The sequence below is a fragment of the Madurella fahalii genome, assembly GCF_045866475.1.
Source record: "Madurella fahalii IFM 68171 DNA, scaffold_2, whole genome shotgun sequence".
In the NCBI taxonomy this organism is placed as follows: Eukaryota; Fungi; Ascomycota; class Sordariomycetes; order Sordariales; genus Madurella; species Madurella fahalii.
The window spans coordinates 8,307,162-8,329,539 of record NW_027263972.1 but is presented as its reverse complement, the minus strand read 5'-3'; the positions used below and the strand labels follow the sequence as shown (position 1 = coordinate 8,329,539).

Sequence of the window (22,378 nt, the reverse complement as noted above, 5' to 3'; positions counted from 1 at the left end):
TTCCTGTCTCTCATTCCCAAACATTCTCCCCTTACCAACTAGAATGGGCTCGCAAGTACCAAAACGGTTCGATGTCAAGCGTATCGCAATTATTGGCGCTGGACCCTGCGGTCTTGCTGCGGCCAAGTACCTAACTGCCCAACTGGCCTTCGACAGTGTTGTCATCTTTGAGCAGCAATCCGACGTGGGCGGGGTGTGGAATTACAGCTCGAAGCCTTCGGAAACTCTCCATGTGCCTCAGGTCAGCGCCGACTGCGCCCCCGACCCACCATTGCAGTCTCCTGGGGAAGACGCACCCGTCTTCCCCTCGCCCATGTACGAGCTCTTACATACCAATATCCCACGGGCACTGATGCCATTCTCGGATCTTGCATTCCCGGAAAGTACACTCATTTTCCCGTCCCGGAAAGACGTGCAGGACTACCTGGTGCAATATGCCAAAGATATTCGCCATCTCATCAAGTTCTCCACCCAAGTTAGAGACGTTCGCTTGAGGCAGGAATCGGGGAAAGACCAGTGGGACGTGGATGTGGTATGCCTCCGGACAGGCAATGCCTCGAGCGCTACGTACGACGCTGTTGTCGTGGCGTCAGGCCATTATTCTACTATCTACATCCCAGATGTAAAAGGGATCGCAGAATTTCACACGACACATCCTCGCATCATCACTCACTCCAAGCACTACCGGACCCCGGAACCTTTTGCCGGCAAGAAGGTCGTTGTTGTTGGCAACGCCGCTTCGGGTCTTGATATTGCTTCGCAAATCAGCCCGGTCTGTCGCAAACCACTCCTGTTATCAGTGCGGACCGCGACGTCGGAGGCCAATCTGGATTGGATAGGGGCCGAAGACGTGCCGGTAATAGACGAGTTCCTGGTGGCAGAACGAGGCATCAGGTTCCGGGACGGGCGGGTCGAGAAGGACGTTGACGCCGTCATTTTCGCCACCGGCTATCTCTACACTTATCCATTTCTTCGTTCGCTAAAGCCGCCTGTGGTGACAGATGGGCGGCGAGTACGCGGTTTGTACAAGCACTTGTTCCACATAGACCACCCGACACTGGTTTTCTCGGGGCTGCCCATCAAGGTTGTGCCGTTCCCGACATCCGAAACCCAAGCGGCCGTGTTCTCCAGAACGTGGGCGAATTTGCTCCCGCTGCCGTCAGTGGAGGAAATGCGAGGGTGGGAAGAAGAAGAGGCCGAGAAGAGGGGCGTCAACTTTCACGTGTGGCCTGAGGGTGGTGATTACCAGTATATCAACTCGGTTCACGACTGGATTGCACGGTCTGGCACCCCGGGTAAGGAACCTCCGCAGTGGACCCCGGAGCAGATAAGGCAAAGGCAGATCTACGCCAAGGCCAAGTTGAAGTTCGAATTGGACGGCCGAAAGGCCAAGACTCTTGAAGAACTTGGTTTTGGGTATGCGCCAGATCAGGAAAGCTAGTTGGACATAAACGTACAGTAGGACCTTTGTTCAAGTACCGTACGCGTACTGTGATCGTTGAGATGGGCAGCGACAGGACTGGTCGGCTCGCCCCAGTCCAGTCTCAGCCTTATGCGGGTCTCAGATCTTCCGCCGATCGACCGTCCAATCTGGAGAGACGGGCCCAGGAACACCAACAGAGACACAGACGCTGGCCAGAGCCATCTGCTGATAGCATCATCTGGCAAAAAACTGGCGGCGGGAAGACCCTCAGATTCGGGTTCAAATCCCCCAAAGTGGCCCGGTCAATACCCTGGGTTCTGCGGGGAACGAATCCCTGCTCCCGACCCAACCTACCAGCCGGCCGACCCGGTGTCACGAGGTCGCCTAGTGGGGTCGAGTGGGTTATTCCATGGTCATCCTTTTCCGCTGGGAGGCGGCTGGAACGTGTTCCAAGAATTTATAAGCATTGGCGCGTTGCACTTTGCTGCAGGACGGGTATGATGACACTCGCTCGATACCTTTCGGGTAGTAATCGATCATTCAGTTAGCTGGGACGTTTGTTCACACTTAAATAAAGAAGCCGGTTTCCAGAACTTGGGCCCTATCATACTCATCCCATCCCACAACAGCCCAACCGCAGATATGGAGAACCCAACTTGCTATGGTGATGTTAGCGTCCGTGTCCGTCAGGCGGGCGATGAGAAGCCGTCACCGCTAGACCTCAGCCATCACTTCTCAGAAGTAACGAAGCGGCGCACTAATAGCAAGATCAAGGAAGCTTACAAGTTCTTCCAGATCCCGGGCATCTTGAATACTGCCGGCGGTTAGTCCTCTTACCCCGTCCCATGTCTTATCGGAGTCCCGCCCCTACCACACGTTGACGACACTAACACATCACGCCAACGACCCCAGGTCTACCCAACGTTTCCTTCTTCCCCTTTGACACTCTAGAAGCGCAGGCTGCAAAGCCGGAGCGATGGACACCCACCCCGAACTATCCCGGCAGGCCCGCTACTACGGAAGTTTCATCAGATCCCGCGGCGCCTAACCACATCGTCGTGCCAAAGAGCTCGGGCGAGAACGACCCCCTGAAGAAGATCGATCTTGCCTCAGTCCTGCAGTATGGCCTGGCCCAGGGCTACCCGCCGTTGCTTTCATGGGTGCGCCAGTTCACCCGCGAGCATCTCCATCCAGACAGTCCTTACCAGGGTGGGCCCGAAGTGATCCTGACCTGCGGCTCAACCGACGGTTTTGCTAAGTCACTGAACCTGTTTGTGGATCAATGGACTGAAGGCGTCAACGATGTCAGCGAGCGTCCAGGTCTCCTCTGCGAGACATTTGTGTACACCAATGTTCTCAACCAGGCAATGCCCCTGGGTACGCAGATCGTGCCTGTCCAGGCCGACGCTTGCGGCATGATGGCTAAGGGGCCGGGAGGACTGGAAGATGTCTTAGCCAACTGGGATCCTTCAAAGGGGAAGAGACCGCATCTCCTGTACACCGTCACGTACGTTGCCTAACCGTCGCCATCTCTCTTGCTGGCTCGTTGCACAACGAGCCTCCCGCCACTTGCTCGTCTACTAACCGATGTCGCAGACTCGGCCAAAATCCCACCGGTATCGTGCTGTCTGTCGAGCGTAAAAAGGAGATCTACGCCGTCTGCAGCAAATACGACGTCATCATCGTTGAGGATGAGCCCTACTGGTATCTGCAGTTCCCATCGGCGGCAGTCGAGGAAGCCAAATCTAGGGGCGAACCAATCCCAGCCCCACCAGAACCATACAAACCGACCCGCTCCTCGGGCTATCCTTTCCTCGACTCCCTCACCCCCTCGTTCCTCAGCTTCGACACAGACGGCCGAGTCGTCCGCCTCGACACCTTCTCCAAGACCATTGCGCCTGGCTGCCGCCTAGGTTGGATCACGGCGCAACCAGCTCTTATCGAAAGATTCGAGCGTATAACCGAGGCCACAACCCAACAGCCCTCAGGTTTCGTGCAGGGCCTCGTCTCGGAGCTCGTCCTCGGCGTCGAGAAGCAGCAGCAGCAGTACCACCTCCAACTCCGCTCCCCCTTCAGCCTCCTGCGCGGTACACCCCGCGAAAAAGCAGCCACCACCACCACCTCCTCCTCATCATCATCCTCGGGTTGGAACATGGACGGCTGGGTGCGCTGGCTGGCGGGGCTGCGGGGCGCGTACGAGCGGCGCATGGCGCGCATGGCGCGCACGCTGGACGCGGGCCGGCACCTGCTGCTCATCACGTCGCCGTCGGCGCCCAACGATGACGAGGCGTGCCCGCAGTGGCAGACCGTCTCGCCGTCGCCCTACCCGCTGTACACCTTCTCGTGGCCGCGCGGCGGCATGTTCATCTGGCTCCGCATGCACCTCGAGTCGCACCCGCTCTGGCAGGCCCCGAGCCGGAAGCTCAAGCAGCGCCTGGACGGGCCGCTGCTGTCGGCCGCGCTGATGGTGTGGTTGACCACCAAGCCCTACCGCGTCCTGGTCGCGACCGGGTCGATATTCAGTGCCAACGACGACATCAGGCGGGAGGTGGGGTGGGCCTATTACAGGATCTGCTTCGCGGCGGAGACGGAGGAGAATGTCGACAAGGCCGCCGGCCGGTTTGTCGAGGGAGTGCATGCCTTCTGGGGGTTGAGGGAGGTTAGGACTATCGAGAAGTTGGTGGGTGAGGTTGGCGCGAGCGGGAAAGGGGCGGAAGGGAGTGAGGCGGATGGGATACTTAGCTTGGCGGGGTATATGGGTTGCTAAGGGTTTGCCTTGGGTCTTTCTTTTCGTCTATTCCTTTGGTTTCTCCGTTTCTTTCCTGCTTGGCAACGTGAAGCCGGCTTGAGTGCTGCCGCAGATAGCTGGAAAAAAAAGGTTTGGGTGGATGCGTAAAAGGAGGTTAGATACGCGGGCGGATGCTGTCGAACTTCAAAAAAGGTAATAGGGACAAATATAGTCAAAATAAGGATGCCGGGTTCACTCTAGATTCAGGTTCATAACTATTAAATCATATCATGCCCAGGTTGCTGGCTACCGGTACTTCGATGGAATTCTCGGCGGTCCCAGCTCTCTCCTAATCTCGTCAAACTGCTCAAGGCCGTTCTTCCACTTCCCCTTTTTAACCCGTTTCTTGCCATGCATCGAGTAGTCCGTTAGGAACTCGTCTAGGAGGCCGTCAAAGTCGGCCCGCGTGGGTCCCTGAACCGTCGACATGGTCGATACTGCTGATACAGAACCCAGGTCGTCCACGTCCGCATTGTACTCCTCCTCAATCTTCTCGAACCGCGCGTCCAGGATACCCAGCTGCTCTGTCCTGACGAGAGAAGACGACGTCATCGAGTATGCGGAGGAGTTCGTCATAGCTCCTTTTCGTGTCTTCTTCCGACCGCCGTTCGTCGTGGTCGTCCATATTGACGACTGAACTTCGGATGGCGTGGCGGCAGCCCTTGGCTTCTTCTCGGCCTTTTGGTCGCTCTTAAACTTCTTGAAATCTTCCATCCAGTCGTGCGAAGGCTCCCCTGTTCCCTGGCTATCGCCCGTATCCTTCAGCTGCAGCATGTCGTCGTCACGGCTGTGCTCCCTGGTCGCTTTCACCGTGCGGTCAGACTCCCAGCCTTCGTCATCATCAACGTCGTCATATGACTCTTCAAAATCGCGTTGGCTTAGTTCCTGCGCGTCCTTTGCCAGCTCCTGGAAGATATCCTCGCCACCTTCCTCGTCAACATAGGCGTCGTCCTCCAGCGCCTCCAACACTTCGCGCAGGCGTGGGTCCATATCCGGCTGAAACCCGGCAATGGCATCCGGGACATCCTGCTGCGCTTGGTATGTGAGCTTTTGGAGATTCTTGCTGGGCAGGATATCCCCGTCGAGGAGGTCTTCGGACTGGTTTTGTAGGTCTAGTTGCGCCAGAGCATCCGCTAACGATGCCTTCTGCTTGCCCTTGCCCTTGTTCATGACCGGGTTCGCCTCGACGAAGACGGCCTCGCCAGAACCCTGGCCGAGGTCCCGCAGATGCTGCATGTAGTCATACTCGGTGTCATCATAGAAGATGCCGTAATTGGCCGCTTCGCCTTCGTTGTCGCGGATGCTCTGGGCGTCGGAGCCCAGTTCGGACGCGAGATCGCTCAGGCCTTTGCCTTTAGAGTTGCCGGAACGCTGGGTAGGGTTGAGCACCATGGGCGGTGCCGATTCATCGTGAATGAGGGGGTCATTTTGCGGACGGTACACCAGGGTAAAGTGAGTCGCTGTCTTTTTGTCGCTACAAGGGGTCAGCTGGCGTACTCAAGGGACGCAACAACGGGCCAGTACGTACATCCACTTTCCTTTAGCCATTCTGACTGCGACTGGGAAATAAAACAATCGGCGGTATCGGGTAAGGTAGCTAGAAGCGCGGAGTGCAGGAAGAGCACCGAAGGGAACTTATCGCTATAAATCAGGCCCGGCGGAGAGGGAAATTTTTGGTGGGGTAAAGCTTATCTACAATTCCCTTGCTCTGGCTCAACACTAACAATTCTACACATGCTTCGAGCAATGTTAAGGCATTTAGCCAACTTGATGTTCTACTCATAATAGATGGGTTTATGGCAACACGATATGCCTCGGATATCCTGAACATATTGTTGCTCTTCATGCAGTAGATCTTTGGAAGGCAGAAGCGGAACATGTCCAATCTGCTAGGCCCGTTATTGTTAGACACCAGGTGTGGGATCGAAGAATTGCCCATGGCGCAAATTTGCCCCTCCATTTATCAGCAAACATCAGTTAAAACAACGCCGAACACCCCGCCTCCCGTATGATAACGGCTGCGTTTTTCAACCTTTACCAGCGAAGCACTGAGGACGGTGCCCTAAGAACCAAACTAGTTGAGGAACAGGCCGAAAAGCATCGGCAACACCACCCAAGATGGTGCTCGCAAAGTCCAAGAAGTCGGTCGGTCTCGGCAATGCGCTCATGAACGACCGCTTCGGCAAGGGCAAAGGCTCCGACCGCAAGCGAGCTTCAGCCGTCACCCGGATCGACCACTCCACCGGCCAAGAGTATATCACCAACGACAGACAGGAGGCCGCATGGGTCAAGATGCGCTCGGTCACAGAACAGGGTGCTCTGGACGAGTTCTTGGCCACGGCCGAACTGGCCGGGACCGACTTCACAGCCGAGAAGATGAACAATGTCAAGATCATTCACACCGATCAACGAAACCCGTACCTTCTCTCTGCGGCCGAGGAAAGAGCGGTGCTTGGGAAGCAGAGGGCCCACAAAGGACGTCTCACAGTGCCGAGGAGGCCGCGTTGGGATGCTTCGACCACCCCGGAGGAGCTGGATCGCCTGGAGCGCGAGAGCTTTTTGGAATGGCGGAAAGGTCTGGCCGAGCTCCAGGAGACGCAGGATCTCTTGATGACTCCCTTCGAGAGGAACCTCGAGGTTTGGAGGCAGCTGTGGAGAGTGATTGAGCGGTCCGACGTCGTGGTACAGATTGTCGATGCTAGGAACCCCCTGATGTTCCGGTCCGAGGATCTCGAGGCATACGTCAAGGATGTAGACCCGAAGAAGGAGAACCTATTGCTCATCAACAAGGCCGACATGATGACTTATACACAGCGGAAAGCATGGGCGAGATATCTCAAGGGCGCAAACATTGCTTACAAGTTCTTTTCGGCCCATCTCGCCAAGGAAATGCTGGAAGCGCAACAATCTGATAGCGAGGCGGAGAGTGAACCGGCCGGCCCTAGCGGGAACGGCGCGTCCCTGAAGAAGGATAGCGCCGTTGACGCCGGGAGCGAGGTTGGCCCCTCCGAAGACGATGCTGAGCGGGAGGAAGATGGAGAGCTGGACACTCGCATTTTGACGGTTGACGAGCTCGAGAATATCTTCCTAAAGTATGCCCCGGAAGACGCAGGTAAGCTAATAGCCCAGTCCCGGATATCACTACCCACTGCTAATTCACAAATAGGGCCGGAACGGAAACTCCAGGTTGGCCTGGTTGGCTATCCCAATGTCGGGAAGTCGTCTACCATCAACGCGCTCATCGGAGCCACGAAAGTATCGGTTTCGGCAACCCCTGGCAAGACAAAGCACTTCCAGACGATCCACCTCAGCGACAAGGTCATCCTCTGCGATTGCCCGGGTCTCGTTTTCCCAAACTTCGCTACCACCAAGGCAGAACTGGTTTGCAACGGCGTCCTTCCTATCGATCAGCTGCGAGAGTATAGCGGTCCGGCTACTCTCGTAGCCCGTAGGATTCCGCAGCCCTTCCTCGAGGCAGTGTACGGTATCCAAATACGCACGAGACCTCTGGAAGAAGGTGGTACGGGAATCCCAACAGGCGAAGAGCTGCTTACCGCATACGCCCGCCGCAGAGGCTTTATGACGCAAGGCCTAGGTCAGCCAGATCAGTCAAGGGCCGCGAGATATGTCCTCAAGGACTATGTCAATGGGAAGCTGCTATATGTCGATCCCCCGCCAGGTATCTCCGATGCCGAAGAGTTTAACCGTGAGCTCTACGAGTTTTCTCATCTCCCCGCTAAGAGGCGGGCAGCTCTGGCCTCGGCGATGGAGGAGATGTCGGTCGAGGGCGACGACAACGCCTCTCTCCTATCCGACATGATTCCTCTTCCCAGTGGGAAGAAGTCTGAGAAGCTCGACAAGGCATTCTTCAAGTCTGGACAAGGCAATGCCGGCCACGCATCGATGCCCTTCAACTACAAATACTCGGAGCAGGGTATGGCTGCCACAAACGGGAAGCAGCTGAGCGGGCGCAAGCTGCGGACTATGATTGCCATTGAGAAAGGGATCGATCCTAAGGATGTCCAGTTGGCATCAGGTAAGAAGCACTTCAAGGGCGGGCAAAAAGGGAGAGGGAAGAATCGCGGGAACAAGGCCGATGACGACGATTGATTCCGTACACACGTAGTTTGTTCGAACCCTATGTATGCACGGTTGGGTCTGGGCTGGCGGCGCTTGGGAAGTAGACGGCATGAACTAAAGTTTCTTGGGGTGTTAACCGTTTTTTGCTCCGGACCTATGCTGACTATCACGGGAAAACTGCAACGCGGAAGGTCACTCCGCCATTTTTGCTAGATATTGACGATTCCCGTTTTGCCATCTCCTCTTCGTGCTTTGGTAGATCAAGTAATATTCGTGGTCTTGGTGATTTAGCATAACGGGGTTAGCCTTTGGCACCGGAAAAGGACAGCTCCATGCCTAACCCTAACCCCTGAATACCCTGGCTTGTGCTACGCTTGACTGGGAAAATTTCCCTGCGGTCTCGAACTATCTCGCAGTCTTTTGGCCGAAGTTCCGCGTGCCATCCACCGCAGTCCTTCCGCGCGTATCAGCCATGGCGAGCCTCCGTGGGCTGTCGAGACCGACTCGCGGCCTCCCTCTTTCGCAATTACCTCGCCAAACATACACGGCCTGCTCAAGAAGATGCGCCTCGTCACAGGCTCCCGATGCAGAGGGAGTCCTCAACGAGCTCGAAACAGACTCCCTGCTCAACGCGCCGCCATTGAGTGAGGAGGAGAAGAGACAATTTAGGCCATGGAAGCGCGCAGCAGACAGGAAGTTCAATCTTCCCGGTGCGAGGTAAATCCGTGACCATTCCGCCTCTTCTCTCGAGGACTTTCACTGACAAGCTCCTAGGTACCAGTACCATCCGCCCAAGTACAACCGCGGCCCTCTACACCCGATCCAGTCCCCTCCCTCGTCGGACCCGATCGCGCGAGACTTCATCCCGGGGCCCTTCAACTTCCCCCGCCTAAAGCAAACCTACCAGTCGACCATTGCCTCGGACCTGATGACGCTCACCTACACGCATGTACCCCCCGGAACGCCCAAGAAGGAGCACCCGGACCGCCTCCGCGGCTGGGACGGCTCCTCCCCCTACCACAAGAACCGCCCGGCCCGGGGACCCCGCGGCAACCCGGAGCTGCCGCTCCTCGAGCGCGACATCACCTTCCGCAACATACCCGAGATCAAGGAGGTGACGGTCGCGAGCTACGTGCCCGCCGCGCTGAAGGACCCGGACCACCTGCTGACGGCCCGCGCGGCGCTGCTCGCCCTGACGGGGAAGCTGCCCCACGTCACCAAGACGAAGGCCAATGTGGCCCAGTGGGGGATCAAGCAAGGGGAGAAGGCCGGCGTGAAGGCGACCATGTATGGGAATGAGGCGTATGAGTTTCTGGATCGGTGCATCCATCTGGTGTTTCCGAGGATTAAGGACTGGAAGGGTATCCGAGGTGAGTCCGAGAGGGATGAGGAGGCGTGGGGGAGGTAGGGATCGATTGCTGACGGAGAATAGCGACGACCGGAGACGGTTCCGGTAACCTAGCTTGGGGCTTTACGCCCGAGGAGCTGAAGTTGTTCCCGGAGATTGAGGTCAACTATTCTGTAAGTGTCAGCAAGTGAGCGTGTTTTGCTTAGAGCGTTGTTGCTAACGTGAGCCTCAGATGTATCCGGCAAAGGTAACGATTTTTCAAAACCTGAATGGTTTTGTTTTGCAGTAGTCAGATGCTAATAACGGTTTCAGATGCTTCCCGGCTGCCGGGTGTTCGTGAAGACGACAGCGACTTCTGACAGACAGGCGCGGCTGCTGCTGGAGGCTTTCGGCGTTCCGTTTTACGGACCGGTCCGTAATTAGAACATGGATATCAGGTTTGCTTGTACAACACCATTTGTGTATACGTTGTAACATCACAGAGAGGGCGTTACGTCGTTGCGGCACAAGCATAGATGTCCTTTTCCCTCCTTCTGCCCTGTCTCTATATCCCGTTTCATACCCTTCCAGTGGATACCTCTTGGACCATGTCTAGAAAGCCAGATATACCTCCCGGAGAACGCCGCCCATGCAAAAAGAACGAACCGAACATGTCCCGCCAATCTTCCCCAGTGATAAGGCTCTCTACACCTTAGCCGCCTCAGCAACCCGCTGCTTCAACCACTCCATAATTTCATCCACCAGATTCATATCAGTCGCATCCACCTTATCCCCCTTACCATGATCCTGCCCGTTCTTCTTCAACTCGGCTGTCGCAACGTCCATGGCAGGTTGATAATTCCTCACGGCCGAGCTCAGCGCATATATCGCTTTCCTCCTCACGGGCGCAGGCTCCTCCTCGCGCGTCGCCAATCCGACGAGATGCGGGATACCCCCCATCGCGAGCAGCCGCTCTTGGCTGCGGACATTGTTCTGCACCGCGGTGCCGACGCACCACGCCGCCATGCGCCGCAGCTCTTGCTCCTCGTGCCCGAGCAGGGAGATGAGGGGCGACCAGAGGGCCAGGGGCTCGAGGTTGTTGGCGTTGTCGAGCGACTCGATCAGCTGCTCGAAGTTGTCGAAGGCGATGAGCTTGTTGTCTAGGTCGGTCGTCGGGTCCGTGATGACTTCCATCGCGGCGCGCATCAGCTCGGCCTCAGATGGCCCGCCTAGGAGCGCGGCAAGGATTTCCGGGTCGAGGGTCCTCGTGGATTGCTCTTGAGGGCCTGACGAGGTGTTACTGTCGACGGCGGTCACACCGGTTGACGGCGCTGAGTTCTCGATGCTCCATTTGAGGAGGTTGTTGAGGTTCTTGTCCATGACGGCGAAAGTTAGGTTGACGAGAACACCGGGGTTTTTGTCTTTTCGAATCTTGCTGTCGAGCTCTTTTTTCGGTTCTTTATTTATATAGGTTCTGGCTGAGTGACGCGTGTTTATCACGAATTGAAACTGTGCGAAGCGTCGTTGCAAACTCTGGCGATAGGTTTGCGGGACGTTGATATGCCGCTTGCCCAACGTTGCCTGCCGCGGCCAGCGGTTCCCGATTGCGAATGTGGCGTTCGTGAATGTTCAGGAACCTTCTATCCTAAACAGGCTAGTGCAACTTTCATATGGATTTGCGAACTCCGGGTTTTTGGCGATATCTTCTGGCCTCTCGAAGAGAAACAAAAATAATGACCCTCGAACACAAAATCTTTTCGCGAAAGAGTTAAAAATCGATCTTCAGTTGACCTAAGAAGGAAACTAGTTGTCTCTCGAAACATTTGCCCAGGTTGGTCTGTGCGTCAGTTACCCCTCCAGACCGCCGCGGGAAAAAAAAAAAAAGTGGACGCTGCCCCACCACTGCCCCTCATCGCCGCTCTTGTGCTGGTGGAATTTTTGAGTAGGAGCTTCATTAGCAAAGACAGGGGAATGGATGGTTATCATCTCGCAAACGTCAAACCAGATAACCTCAACCTGCAGGCAATTGCTGCTGGGGCATGCCCAGGGGCTGCAAATATAAGTCTGATTGCACGATTATTTGACCGAAAACCTGGATTCGGATGCCTCGGAGGCTCTGGCAGCTGCTTTATGGGCAGAGGCCTTGCAACATCAGTGAGAAGGAAGGGAAGGACGGGATATGGAGAGGGAAAAGAGAGTGAAGTGGGGGGAAGAACCTCGCGTGACGCGAAGATCAGGAAAGGATATCTAGGTATCTGCCTCAACATCCAAACGCATAAGGAGTTTGGAGCCACACCGACCACGAGGCAATCTCGTACGGGGCTTAATATAAACACATAATTTGCGATGATGAGTTGCTAGATCGGCCGACTTGCCGTGGAGGTGGTGGAGCTCCTCCCCCGGTATCACTGCCTAGACCGGTGCGTCAGCCCCTTTTATTCAGGGCTGAACTGCAGCCACGGCTCCAGCTCTCGGGCTACCGTAGAACGAATACTGCTTAGGTTGGCGTGGAAAGGGCTTCACGTGCGAGAGGCGGCTTAAGGCTGCTGCTATACATGCGGTGGCTGTCTGGAGTATCGTTTCATAGTTTCCAAGACGCTGAGCTTCCCGCTCATGCATACGTAGACCTCGCCGGGCCTTATGGAGCCACGCATGGGGCCGGTAAGTTTCCAAGCAACGGAAAGACGGAGCCTGCTTGGCAAGATAGTCGATGTTGCGTCTTGCTTTGTCTTGGATGGCGGGTGGCATCTCGTTCTTGGAATGATGTCTCGAGGGCAACGTCAGCCCGCTCTTAGGTTAGTCTGAAAAACCACACCGTGCCAGTACCTCGCAGTATCGCCGCGACGTGACAAACCCTGCCAAGAGAATCCCTTCGTCGAGAGTCGCTACACCGTATCTATCGTGCCACGTACTGTCTCGACAGTGAGTCGATGAAGAGCACCTCCAGTCCCGGTTAAACAACAAGTTGAAATGGCAAGCGACTGTGCGGTTTCTCGCTGCCTGGCTGGATGAGATCAGAAAAACCCGGACTTTAAGCTCTGGCATTGGCAGCGGTCCCCCCCAGCCACGCTGAGTGACGAAGCTGTGGCCACCAAAATTGTGAGGGAGCCTCCAGCCGTAAGCCTTAAAGCGGCAAGAAGATCCCTCGTTTCTGCCAAATTAGGCGGTCTCCCATTCCCACCAGAAACCCACACCGCCCACCGCTGCAGCCGCCTGTTGACCCCACAGAACTTCCCAGCTTTCCAGTGACATCCTCCCTCCTTCCTCCACTCGCACACATCCTCCCCCCCCTCTCTCAAGCCCACGCCAACCCAAGCACTGACCTTAAATTCACTTCCCCTTTCCAACCTTGCGCCGCGGCATCAACCCATCTCTTCTCTTTTGCCTCTGCGTGTTTGGCAATAGATACCATCGCGACTCGCACTGACGGACCGGGCATCGCACGAGCCTGATACTTAATACTCGTATTTGCATTTTGCACCTTTTCAGATCGTCAAAATGGAGGGTAAGCTGCTGGTTCCCTGGCCTCTGGAACCCGACCTCTCCCGGTCGGCTGCTATCATCACCGCTGGCATCATTTCGAAGTCGCCGCTAACCAAGCCATTCGCCGTGCAGAAGAAGTTGCCGCCCTCGTTATCGACAATGGGTAAGCCGTATCCTCGGTCTCACCGACTCGGAAGGCCGAGTCCCGCCCGAACCATCGTCCTGTCTACGCTAGCTTCGAGCGGGCGGTATCTGGAGAGCTAGGGCTGACATACGAATAGCTCCGGCATGTGCAAGGCCGGTTTCGCCGGTGACGATGCCCCTCGTGCCGTTTTCCGTAAGTCTCGCGTCTCCCCCCTTGGCGTCAGGCCGACTTGCCGGGTCGCGGGTTGGAATACAAGACAGTTGGGCTAATTATTCTGGTCAGCGTCCATCGTCGGTCGCCCTCGCCACCATGGGTAGGCTCTGCATTCCGGCGCTCTTGCAGTACCGGGGTCGGTCAGCTAACGCTCCGCTAGTATCATGATTGGTATGGGGCAGAAGGACTCGTACGTCGGTGATGAGGCGCAATCCAAGCGTGGTATCCTCACGCTCCGCTATCCCATCGAGCACGGTGTCGTCACCAACTGGGACGACATGGAGAAGATCTGGCATCACACCTTCTATAACGAGCTCCGCGTCGCCCCCGAGGAGCATCCCGTGCTCTTGACCGAGGCTCCCATCAACCCCAAGAGCAACCGTGAGAAGATGACGCAGATCGTCTTCGAGACGTTCAACGCTCCTGCCTTCTACGTCTCCATCCAGGCCGTCCTGTCACTGTACGCCTCCGGTCGTACCACGGGTATCGTGCTTGACTCTGGTGATGGTGTCACTCACGTTGTGCCCATTTACGAGGGTTTCTCGCTCCCGCACGCCATCGCCCGTGTCGACATGGCCGGCCGCGACCTGACGGATTACCTGATGAAGATCCTGGCTGAGCGCGGCTACACCTTCTCGACCACGGCCGAGCGTGAAATCGTTCGTGACATCAAGGAGAAGCTCTGCTACGTCGCCCTTGACTTTGAGCAGGAGATCCAGACCGCCGCCCAGAGCTCCACCCTCGAGAAGTCGTACGAGCTTCCCGACGGTCAGGTCATTACGATCGGTAATGAGCGCTTCCGTGCTCCCGAGGCTCTCTTCCAGCCCTCTGTGCTGGGTCTTGAGAGCGGCGGTATCCACGTCACCACCTTCAACTCGATCATGAAGTGCGATGTCGATGTCAGGAAGGACCTCTACGGCAACATTGTCATGGTAAGCTCCGGAGGGGCTCGGTGAAGTCTATACGAGTACCAAGCTAACACGCACCAGTCTGGTGGTACCACCATGTACCCTGGTCTCTCTGACCGTATGCAGAAGGAGATCACCGCTCTTGCTCCTTCGTCGATGAAGGTCAAGATCATCGCTCCTCCCGAGCGCAAGTACTCCGTCTGGATCGGTGGTTCCATTCTTGCTTCGCTCTCTACCTTCCAGCAGATGTGGATCTCGAAACAGGAGTACGACGAGAGCGGCCCCTCGATCGTGCACCGCAAGTGCTTCTAAGGTGAGCATTCGGATGCCTATCTCGAATTGTTGGTCGCACAGAGGGCTTACGCGGGGTGTAGCGCAAGACTTGGGCAAATTCCCGGATCGTCGCGAGGCAATGCGGGCCGCGTCGCGGAAGACTATTGGCATCGCGCATGTATCTCCTGGACGAGTCTCATATTTACAAAAGTTTTGACCCTGGTCGAGGATTGGTGGATGTCTATTCTCCGTTTGGAACATTTGGACGCACGTTGGCCGTTGGGTCCCGGGTGGGCAGGCGCGAGTGCGTAGGGTGGCCTGGTCAAGTAGGCCGAGGTTGATGATACACTTTTTTTCTACGGCGCCGTCTCCGAGCCTTTGCGCAGGTGATTTATCTCGCTCGTAGCTGGCGACTGTCCTCAAAAGACGTGATTAGAGGCTGTATCTGCAGCGCGTTGTCATCAGGTTTGGGTGTTGATATTTGTCGCTTGGGCTTGTACTTGTAACCCCTCCTTCCCCGGTCCTAATGCTACTTCCACGTCTACCTCTGTATCATCTTCCACCGCCGCCGCCGCCGCCTCCTTCTCCTCGGCTAGCTTCTTATACTTGCGCCGGCTCTTCTTGGCTGCGCTCGCCGCCCGCTTCTTCTTCGTCTCGCTCACGATAGCTGTCCGGCTCTGGGGGCCGTTGGTGAGCTCGTCGAGCTTGGCCGCCAGAAGGTCGCGTGCGATCTTGCGGTTCTGGGAGCGTGAACGTGTCGCCTGGGACTTGATGACTATGCCGGTGGGGATGTGCTTGAGTTGGACAGCCGAGTTGGTTTTGTTCTGGAAATCCCCAGAGAGACATTAGTGCACTGAAAGTGAGGTTTACTTGCTTTGGTAGTAGTAGTGCGAATAGGGGTTTGATTGCACGTACAATCTTTTGCCCGCCTGGCCCGCTGCCTTTGAGGAAGGACTCTTCGATTTCGTCTTCAGGAGGCGGTTTGGGCCGCGGGGGCATCTGTTGTCTGTTCTGGGCTAGAGAGATGCTCAGGGAGCGGCGGGCGTGGGTTATGGGGGTGCCGCTCGGAAGGGCGGCATGGTGGTGGATGATGGCGGTGTTGGTGGCTTGGAGGGGAAGCACACGCAACCTGAGGGGTAGTCGGAGCATGGCTGGCGCCGCGTTTGTGCTATGTCATCTCGCGATGTTATCAACGTTATGCCGCTGCTGGCGTTGATCAGCTTCGCTTTGCAAAGCGCCGGTTGTTGCCGCCCCGTTATCAGGGACGTCAGGGTGCGAGGGGCCCCGCATGAAAATGGGTGGGGTGCGAAATTGGCCACTCAGAGCGCGGCCGGGCTTTCCGTCTGGGCAGCCAAGCAGGGGCCAGGATACCGCCGCGGAAGGAAGCTTGCGCAACAGCCGAATTTGATTTGACTTCTTGCAACGACGACGATAACGAGGGCGCGATTACAGACGGCGTCGACTTGACAGCTCAGCGCAAGAGTGTATATCGAGATCAGAGCTGTGTGACGGCTGTTATCACGGACATCGAGACGATCCGCGCAGTTCGAAAATCCGTCATCGCGTCGCAAACCCCTTTTCAGTCAAACCCGCCCAACCATGGCATCCTCCCTCGAGTCGTTCAGCAAATGGCTGCAACTCAAGATCTACCAGCTGGAAGTGACGATGAGCGTCTACATTTTTACGCCCATTGAGAAGTTTGTTTTCTGTCCGTCCGCCCATCCCACCCTTCTTCCTCTTTCCTGGCTAACCGTCCTACGCTCCCGATGGCAGACTCGGTCCTCTTCCTGCTCTTCAGTCTCACCTTCATCGCCACCGTCCTTTACCTTCCGCAACACTTGAAATTTATCATTAGCCGCGCCTGGTTCTACATGCACGGTGATGGTAACGAGCTAGAGTTGGTGAAGGCTGGTGCCAAGAGTCTGGTGCGGTCAGCGCTGGGGACGGCGACGACGGTGACAGCAAAGGCTGCTGCTGAGGCCGTTGCTGAGGCTACAGCTAGCGTTGTCAAGGAGCTTTGAAACAACATGCTACGGTTTCTTCGGGAGGGGGGTGTTTTGCTGCGGAGGTTTGGATGGGTCTCGCGCCTCGACAACCTTTTTATGATCAAGGTTAAGGAGAACAAAAAGGTTGTTCAGGGGTTGTTCCTGTGGCTGAGACATGCTATGGGTGTAAAAGGGAGTTAGCTGTAATGGGAGGGGCTAAGAGGCGTTCGGATGCAAATATCATGAAGGGGTTAAATATATAGAGCTCTGATATCAGGGCAAGTAATACAACTAATACAAACTCCGACACCACCAACAGTGGGCTTTTTTTGGCAGGACGGTTAGTCATGGAATAGGTATGCCCATTTTAGTCCATATTGATGTGAATACCCCTACCTCATCTATTGTATAGCGAACCTATATATCCTCAATGACCCATCCTCACCAGCGATAGCGAGCTCTCTCCCCTCCTGACCTTCCCTCATCGGTCGCCAAGCGAGCTGCATCACTGCCTTGGACAAGCACAGCTCCGGGGTCACAGTCAGCGTAGAAACAACCGCCGCCTCCGCCGCCTCAACCTTGAGTGACAGCACCAAGAGCTTACCCGCCTCAGTCCCCACAGCCAGTAGCAGCAGCCCATCGTTGGTGATTTCTGGTAGGAAATCGAGGGCCGTGACGGGGTGCTCCTCCGCAAATGCTTTGGCCAGCTCAAACTGCTGCCCAGCACCACGACCCTTCTTGATCCACACCTTAACCTGCTTGTCCCGTCCCGCAGTGGCAAACACCCTCGTCGAGCCATCGTCACCATCACCATCATCATCATCATCATCATCATCATCATCATCATCATCATCATCATCATCATCATCGCCACCGCTTAACAAGGGCGCCCACGCAGCATCCAAAATCATGCGCGTATGCCCCTTGGGGTTGGCCTGCATCAGCTTGTACTCGTGCGCATCGCCCCCAGCCGTTGTCCTCTCGAAAACAGCCCACTGTCTGTCCCTCCCCACACTCACCAGATACCGATCATCCTGGGAGAACCTCAGCCTCGTGACCGTCAACGTGTGCGCCGCCAGCGGCGGCCGGACCTCGGTCCATCGGCCCGTCTCGAACAGCCGGATGACGGCGTGGTTCAGGCTGCTCGCCTTGCAGGCGCTCGCGATGAGCCGGCCGTCGTGGCTGGCCGCGAGGCACGAGATCTCGTAGCCGTGCCCGTACAGCTTCTCAACCTCGGGCCAGAGCGTGTGCCTACTCAGGGACTCCTCGAAGGGCGGGTGGTCGATCTCGAGGGCCGACCGCCGGACCATGCTTGCCGGGTCGAGGGCATCGCGGTCGGTGGCCGGGTTGCTGGGGTCGGTTGCACCCAGCAGAGCCGACGGCTCGGCGTCGTCGTCGACTACGTCGATGGCTTTGTTGGAGAGACCCAGGACGGGCATGTTGGCCGCGTCCGGGGCGGCCGACGTGTCCGAGGTGGTGTTGGTGAGGCGGTTGAGCATGCGGGCGACGGCCTTGGGCTCAGTAAAGACGCGCATAAGTTTCTCGTCGGCGCCTGACACGAACGAGGAGGGGCCGAGCGTCGAGATGCAGTTGAGGTCGTAGCCGTGGATTTGGGGCCGCGACATTTCGTGCCATGTGGCTTTCCCGTTTGCGTCGGCGGCTGTTGTCCACTCTGCGTGGAGACGGGTGGTCTGGTCTGAGCTGGTCGAGAGGAGGTAGGCGCCGTCCCGGGACCACGAGATGCCCGTCACGGCACGGGTGTGCCCCGACACGGCAAAGTTTTGCTTCCACATGTCCTCGTCCGCGTCGTAGTCCCATCGCCGCCAGCTGCCCGTCCGACCGAGGGTGATGACGGTTGTGCCGGAGGGCGACCACAGGCCGGTCCAGAAGCCGCCGATGCTGCCAGTGGCTGTCGTTGCTCCTTTCTCTCTGCTGACCTCCCCTAGTCTCGCCATTGTGATCCAGATGCCGGACTCTGGGTCCGATTCCCAGACTGAGAGGGAATTGTCTGCCGAGGCAGAGAGGAGCTGTAGCTTCCCGCCTGCTGCGGCACGGGACCAGCGCGCGCTGTAGATCCAGTCCTCGTGGCCCAACAGAAGGGCCTCAAACATGATGCAGTACTTTGTGCCGCCAGCGGTGATCTTGTGTACCTTATTGCCTGGCGTTAGGGCATCGGTGGACAGATGCAGCCCTGTTGCGTTCAGTGCCGAGAGCGCTGTGCCCTGGTGTATACGCCAGAGACGGATGTACTTATCCTGACTTGCGGATGCGAGGAGGATGTCGCTGCCCTGCTCGGTCTTCTCCTGTACAAAATCTAGTGAGCGAATCCAGTTCTCGTGGCCTGACAACGTCGCTTGCAGGCTGAACTCGACGCCTATTGTCCCGTCCCCTATGGCGGCAGTGAATATCTGCACCACGTTTGTGGTCCCAGAAATCGCCAAGATGATGCGGTTGCCTTCCCCATCGAGTGGATTAAGTGCGGCGGCAAGTGGTAGGTACTTCTTGGGCGTCTTGATCGTCTGGAGGAGGGTGATTTGGCCCGCATCCAGAGCCCACACTTTGACAGTCGCGTCTGCTGCCCCTGTGACGAAGATGCATCGCGGAGCATTCGCAAACGCGGCCGTCCCGAGAGCAGCTATGCAGTTTATGGGCTCGGCGTGTTCATGGATATGTTGTACGCACGAAGCACCACCCGTCTCTGATTCAATGGCCCAGAGTCGGAGCTCCCTATCATCCCCGCCGGTGACCAGGCGGATACACTTGTCTCCTTCTAGTCTAGGGAGGAACTTGACTGCCCGCACATGGGCTGTGTGTCCGCTGAGTATGTTTGAGACGCCCCTCGAGTCCTGTATTACTTATGATTAATGAGACATCTCGCCGAGGCAGATGAAGCGAAACGTACTGCAGGATTCCAGAGGCAAACATTGGTATCGGAACCAAAGGCGACAAGGCCCTCTTCGGCCCAATCGGCAGCGGCAGCATACCTGTTTGCGCCGGCCGAGAGGTAGCGGCTGTTGACAACGGCTTCAGCCATGGCCTCATTCATGGCTCATGGTCAGGCAGGGGGAGGGCGATGTTTGTGATTGGCTCAGACGGCCGTCAGGGAGAATTTTGGGCAGGGTTTGGTGTAAGAGCACGGTAATTACGCCTAGAATACAACATGTGTTACACAGAGATTAGCTTGAAGCGGGGCGGATTCTTGACCCAGATCTCGGCTTTCACTGACACTCGCCATCATCCGAAAACGCCCTTTTCAGGCAGCACTTCCGGTTCCAGCGGCCTGCCTGCGACAAGCAGAAAGCTTAGGCATATATCGTGCATAAGGCATCACTGTATCCCCCGACCAGCATAAATCACTATGTCAGACGAAACGCAAGCGGCAACAATCCCCATCACGGTCGACTTCTCGTGAGAGACCCTCCCCCCCCCTCCCTTCAACCCCGCCTTCACAGCGCCCCCTTCTGCCCCCGGAAACCCTGTCGCCGCCAGGGCCTCTCAATCACACGTTACGGCTGACACGACGGGAACAAACCCCACAGCGGAGGACTCGAGATGCTCTTCTCGAACCAGCGCCGCCACGACCTCTCTCTGCCCGCCACCGACAGCAGCGGCAAGCCAGCAAACATCGCGTTCCTGGTCGACCATCTCTGCAAGACGCTGATGAAAGACCCCCGAACCGAGCTGTTTGTCCTAGACAACCACATGTATGTCTCGACGCGATGCATTTGTCTCGGGTCTAGCCTCTTCTGACGCCGCCTGCCCGCACTAGCCGTCCCGGCATACTGGTTCTCATCAACGACGCAGACTGGGAACTCGAAGGCGAGGAGGCCTACGAGATCCAGCCGCGCGACAACATCCTGTTTGTCTCGACCCTCCACGGGGGGTGACCATCTTTGTCAAGCAAACATTGCCGTCTGCCCAGCACTGTGCTGCCTTGATCTGCATTCCGTCCATCCATCCATCCATCCATCCATCCATCCACCCACCGACCCATCCCACCCATCCCCAAGCCATGCAACCTCGTCCCCGTCTCCTGGAAATACCCTGGGGACTGTCCTCACACAGTACACGGTGCGGGCCCGCAATTCGTTTTGTGATCACCTGAGTTATGGGATTCTGGACCAGAATTGAACCTCTGGGACCGCCGCGCTTCTTCCCCCTCCTGAAAATCCCGAGCATCGTACGCGGCCCACCTTTCCCTCTTCGGTCTTTGTGATCAGAAATATGGGATTCTGGACCGGCATTGGACCCCCCGGAACGCCATCCCCTCTCCCCGGAAGCCAGCCACCCAGCCAGCCACCACTCACCTGACATTCCCACAATGCGGCACCGGCAGTGTGCGAGCACAAGCCTCCCAGCTGGCTGGTCGGGTCAGAAACGCTTGTCTCACTCCCGCGCAGTATTATGTTCCAGGGACGCATGGGAGGGCCATGCGGCGAATCCAAATTTACGAAAATTAGCTAGTGTAGTAAGGGTACGGATACTGTGCGAAGAAGGAAGCATGGCTTTGGGCGAGATATCCTTTCCCAATCCTGGGAAGAAGAGGATCATCATCGTCAGATTTCGGTTCTTCCTTGGTTGATTCGGGGGAAGGGGGGCCATTCATACCCAAGTCTTGCCATGGACAGGGTCACGAGGGCAGCTACCTTACCATGGCCACCCAGCCCAGACCTCGCAAGACCCGGCAATCCGGCAAATGCTCTACAGCACGAGCCTACGGAATAGGTACCCTTCGGCCTTGTTCTTGCGCTTGGCGGTGTGCGGAGAGCATCCCAAGGTCCCGCAAGTCCCGCTGTTATCCGGGCGTGACAAGACAGTAGTCTGTCGGATGTGTGCACGGCCGGGGCTGGCTGAAAGAGTGGCTGGGTCCGGGGCCGTGGTCCGGGGCCTTCGGGGTCCACTCCGAGAGAGCCCCTGACAGGCGCCAGGATGGAGATGGCCGGGGTCGGATGTTGTCCGCGACGCGCCGCGCGAGGCACTTGGGCTTGAAAGGGCACTCGAGATCGGCAGCTGACACAGTGTTGGATATTACGTAGTGAAAATAATCCGGCCGAAGACTGGAATCAGACGCCTGTCAAGGCTAGCTTGTCGTCTGCGGCAACTAGCGTCGGCCGCGGTACCCCCCCCCTTTTCCGAATGTCACGATTATGCCGGGGGAGGGGGGGGGAAGAGAATGACGGACGCTGGTAACGGTATCAACCATCCGGCGGGAAAACTTGGGGAGGAAAGACCCCAAAAGACACCGCTAATATTCATCTTGGATTCTGTTATCACAACAACTATACTATCCGAAAAATCTAGCGCAGCCAGTACTGGTACCTGACCGCCACCATCAAAAAGCCTCCTCTCACCGCATGTCTCCAGTGGTGAAGTCTCCATGCTTTAGCGCCCAAACTCCCCTCTAAAAGAGAAAGACTGCCGTCAAAGGTCTAGCAACCGCAGTACGACGGATGCAGCACAGCCTCCCCCGGCGCCATGATGACCGGAAATGGTAGTAGTCCAATTCCCCCTTTTTAGTGTTGTGTTTCTCGTTTCTCGATAAACTCTTGTGACTTCGGCCGCGCGACTCGTACACTCAAAACACGCAACCCCTACAAGCCAAACAATGGGTAAAGCAGTGCTTTCCTCCCTCGCAAATAGAATCAGACCACCGCCCCCCCCCTCTCCCTTCCCCTTGTAACAATATTGGTATCGGATAGGCCCTGCGACAACGCAGACCATTTTTTGAATAGAAACCCAACGGACCGCCTCCC

General features: G+C 56.8%; 11 protein-coding genes across 11 annotated transcripts; 7 read left to right on the top strand and 4 right to left on the bottom strand.

The window, feature by feature from the left end:
• Window positions 1–43: 43 nt before the first annotated feature.
• FMO1 (monooxygenase) lies at window positions 44–1,441 on the top strand (the record flags this gene model as incomplete). Its single annotated transcript, XM_071060655.1, has 1 exon — window positions 44–1,441. One exon carries the CDS (start codon window positions 44–46, stop codon window positions 1,439–1,441), a length of 1,398 nt encoding a protein of 465 aa, XP_070916756.1.
• Window positions 1,442–2,065: 624 nt separating this feature from the next.
• MFIFM68171_05234 (uncharacterized protein) lies at window positions 2,066–4,190 on the top strand (the record flags this gene model as incomplete). Its single annotated transcript, XM_071060654.1, has 3 exons — window positions 2,066–2,246; window positions 2,336–2,930; window positions 3,020–4,190. The coding sequence occupies 3 exons, from the start codon at window positions 2,066–2,068 to the stop codon at window positions 4,188–4,190; spliced, it is 1,947 nt and encodes a 648-aa protein (XP_070916755.1).
• Window positions 4,191–4,457: 267 nt separating this feature from the next.
• Window positions 4,458–5,759, bottom strand: LTV1 (the record flags this gene model as incomplete). Its single annotated transcript, XM_071060653.1, has 2 exons — window positions 4,458–5,685; window positions 5,740–5,759. The coding sequence occupies 2 exons, from the start codon at window positions 5,757–5,759 to the stop codon at window positions 4,458–4,460; spliced, it is 1,248 nt and encodes a 415-aa protein (XP_070916754.1).
• A 570-nt stretch (window positions 5,760–6,329) lies between these two features.
• MFIFM68171_05232 (uncharacterized protein) lies at window positions 6,330–8,321 on the top strand (the record flags this gene model as incomplete). Its single annotated transcript, XM_071060652.1, has 2 exons — window positions 6,330–7,323; window positions 7,378–8,321. 2 exons carry the CDS (start codon window positions 6,330–6,332, stop codon window positions 8,319–8,321), a joined length of 1,938 nt encoding a protein of 645 aa, XP_070916753.1.
• A 442-nt stretch (window positions 8,322–8,763) lies between these two features.
• Window positions 8,764–10,062, top strand: mrpl7 (mitochondrial 54S ribosomal protein uL5m; the record flags this gene model as incomplete). The annotated part of the gene is made up of 5 exons (XM_071060651.1): window positions 8,764–9,008; window positions 9,066–9,661; window positions 9,724–9,812; window positions 9,872–9,886; window positions 9,952–10,062. 5 exons carry the CDS (start codon window positions 8,764–8,766, stop codon window positions 10,060–10,062), a joined length of 1,056 nt encoding a protein of 351 aa, XP_070916752.1.
• A 261-nt stretch (window positions 10,063–10,323) lies between these two features.
• FES1 (hsp70 nucleotide exchange factor fes1) lies at window positions 10,324–10,998 on the bottom strand (the record flags this gene model as incomplete). The annotated part of the gene is made up of 1 exon (XM_071060650.1): window positions 10,324–10,998. The coding sequence occupies one exon, from the start codon at window positions 10,996–10,998 to the stop codon at window positions 10,324–10,326; it is 675 nt and encodes a 224-aa protein (XP_070916751.1).
• Window positions 10,999–13,116: 2,118 nt separating this feature from the next.
• Window positions 13,117–14,679, top strand: ACT1 (actin; the record flags this gene model as incomplete). Its single annotated transcript, XM_071060649.1, has 6 exons — window positions 13,117–13,123; window positions 13,234–13,264; window positions 13,383–13,438; window positions 13,529–13,559; window positions 13,620–14,391; window positions 14,449–14,679. The coding sequence occupies 6 exons, from the start codon at window positions 13,117–13,119 to the stop codon at window positions 14,677–14,679; spliced, it is 1,128 nt and encodes a 375-aa protein (XP_070916750.1).
• A 422-nt stretch (window positions 14,680–15,101) lies between these two features.
• MFIFM68171_05228 (uncharacterized protein) lies at window positions 15,102–15,789 on the bottom strand (the record flags this gene model as incomplete). Its single annotated transcript, XM_071060648.1, has 2 exons — window positions 15,102–15,464; window positions 15,556–15,789. 2 exons carry the CDS (start codon window positions 15,787–15,789, stop codon window positions 15,102–15,104), a joined length of 597 nt encoding a protein of 198 aa, XP_070916749.1.
• Window positions 15,790–16,239: 450 nt separating this feature from the next.
• Window positions 16,240–16,661, top strand: MFIFM68171_05227 (uncharacterized protein; the record flags this gene model as incomplete). Its single annotated transcript, XM_071060647.1, has 2 exons — window positions 16,240–16,348; window positions 16,414–16,661. The coding sequence occupies 2 exons, from the start codon at window positions 16,240–16,242 to the stop codon at window positions 16,659–16,661; spliced, it is 357 nt and encodes a 118-aa protein (XP_070916748.1).
• A 365-nt stretch (window positions 16,662–17,026) lies between these two features.
• ELP2 (Elongator subunit elp2) lies at window positions 17,027–19,671 on the bottom strand (the record flags this gene model as incomplete). The annotated part of the gene is made up of 2 exons (XM_071060646.1): window positions 17,027–19,471; window positions 19,528–19,671. The coding sequence occupies 2 exons, from the start codon at window positions 19,669–19,671 to the stop codon at window positions 17,027–17,029; spliced, it is 2,589 nt and encodes an 862-aa protein (XP_070916747.1).
• A 312-nt stretch (window positions 19,672–19,983) lies between these two features.
• On the top strand, window positions 19,984–20,512 carry URM1 (Ubiquitin-related modifier 1; the record flags this gene model as incomplete). The annotated part of the gene is made up of 3 exons (XM_071060645.1): window positions 19,984–20,033; window positions 20,165–20,329; window positions 20,395–20,512. 3 exons carry the CDS (start codon window positions 19,984–19,986, stop codon window positions 20,510–20,512), a joined length of 333 nt encoding a protein of 110 aa, XP_070916746.1.
• Between the last annotated feature and the right edge of the window lie 1,866 nt (window positions 20,513–22,378).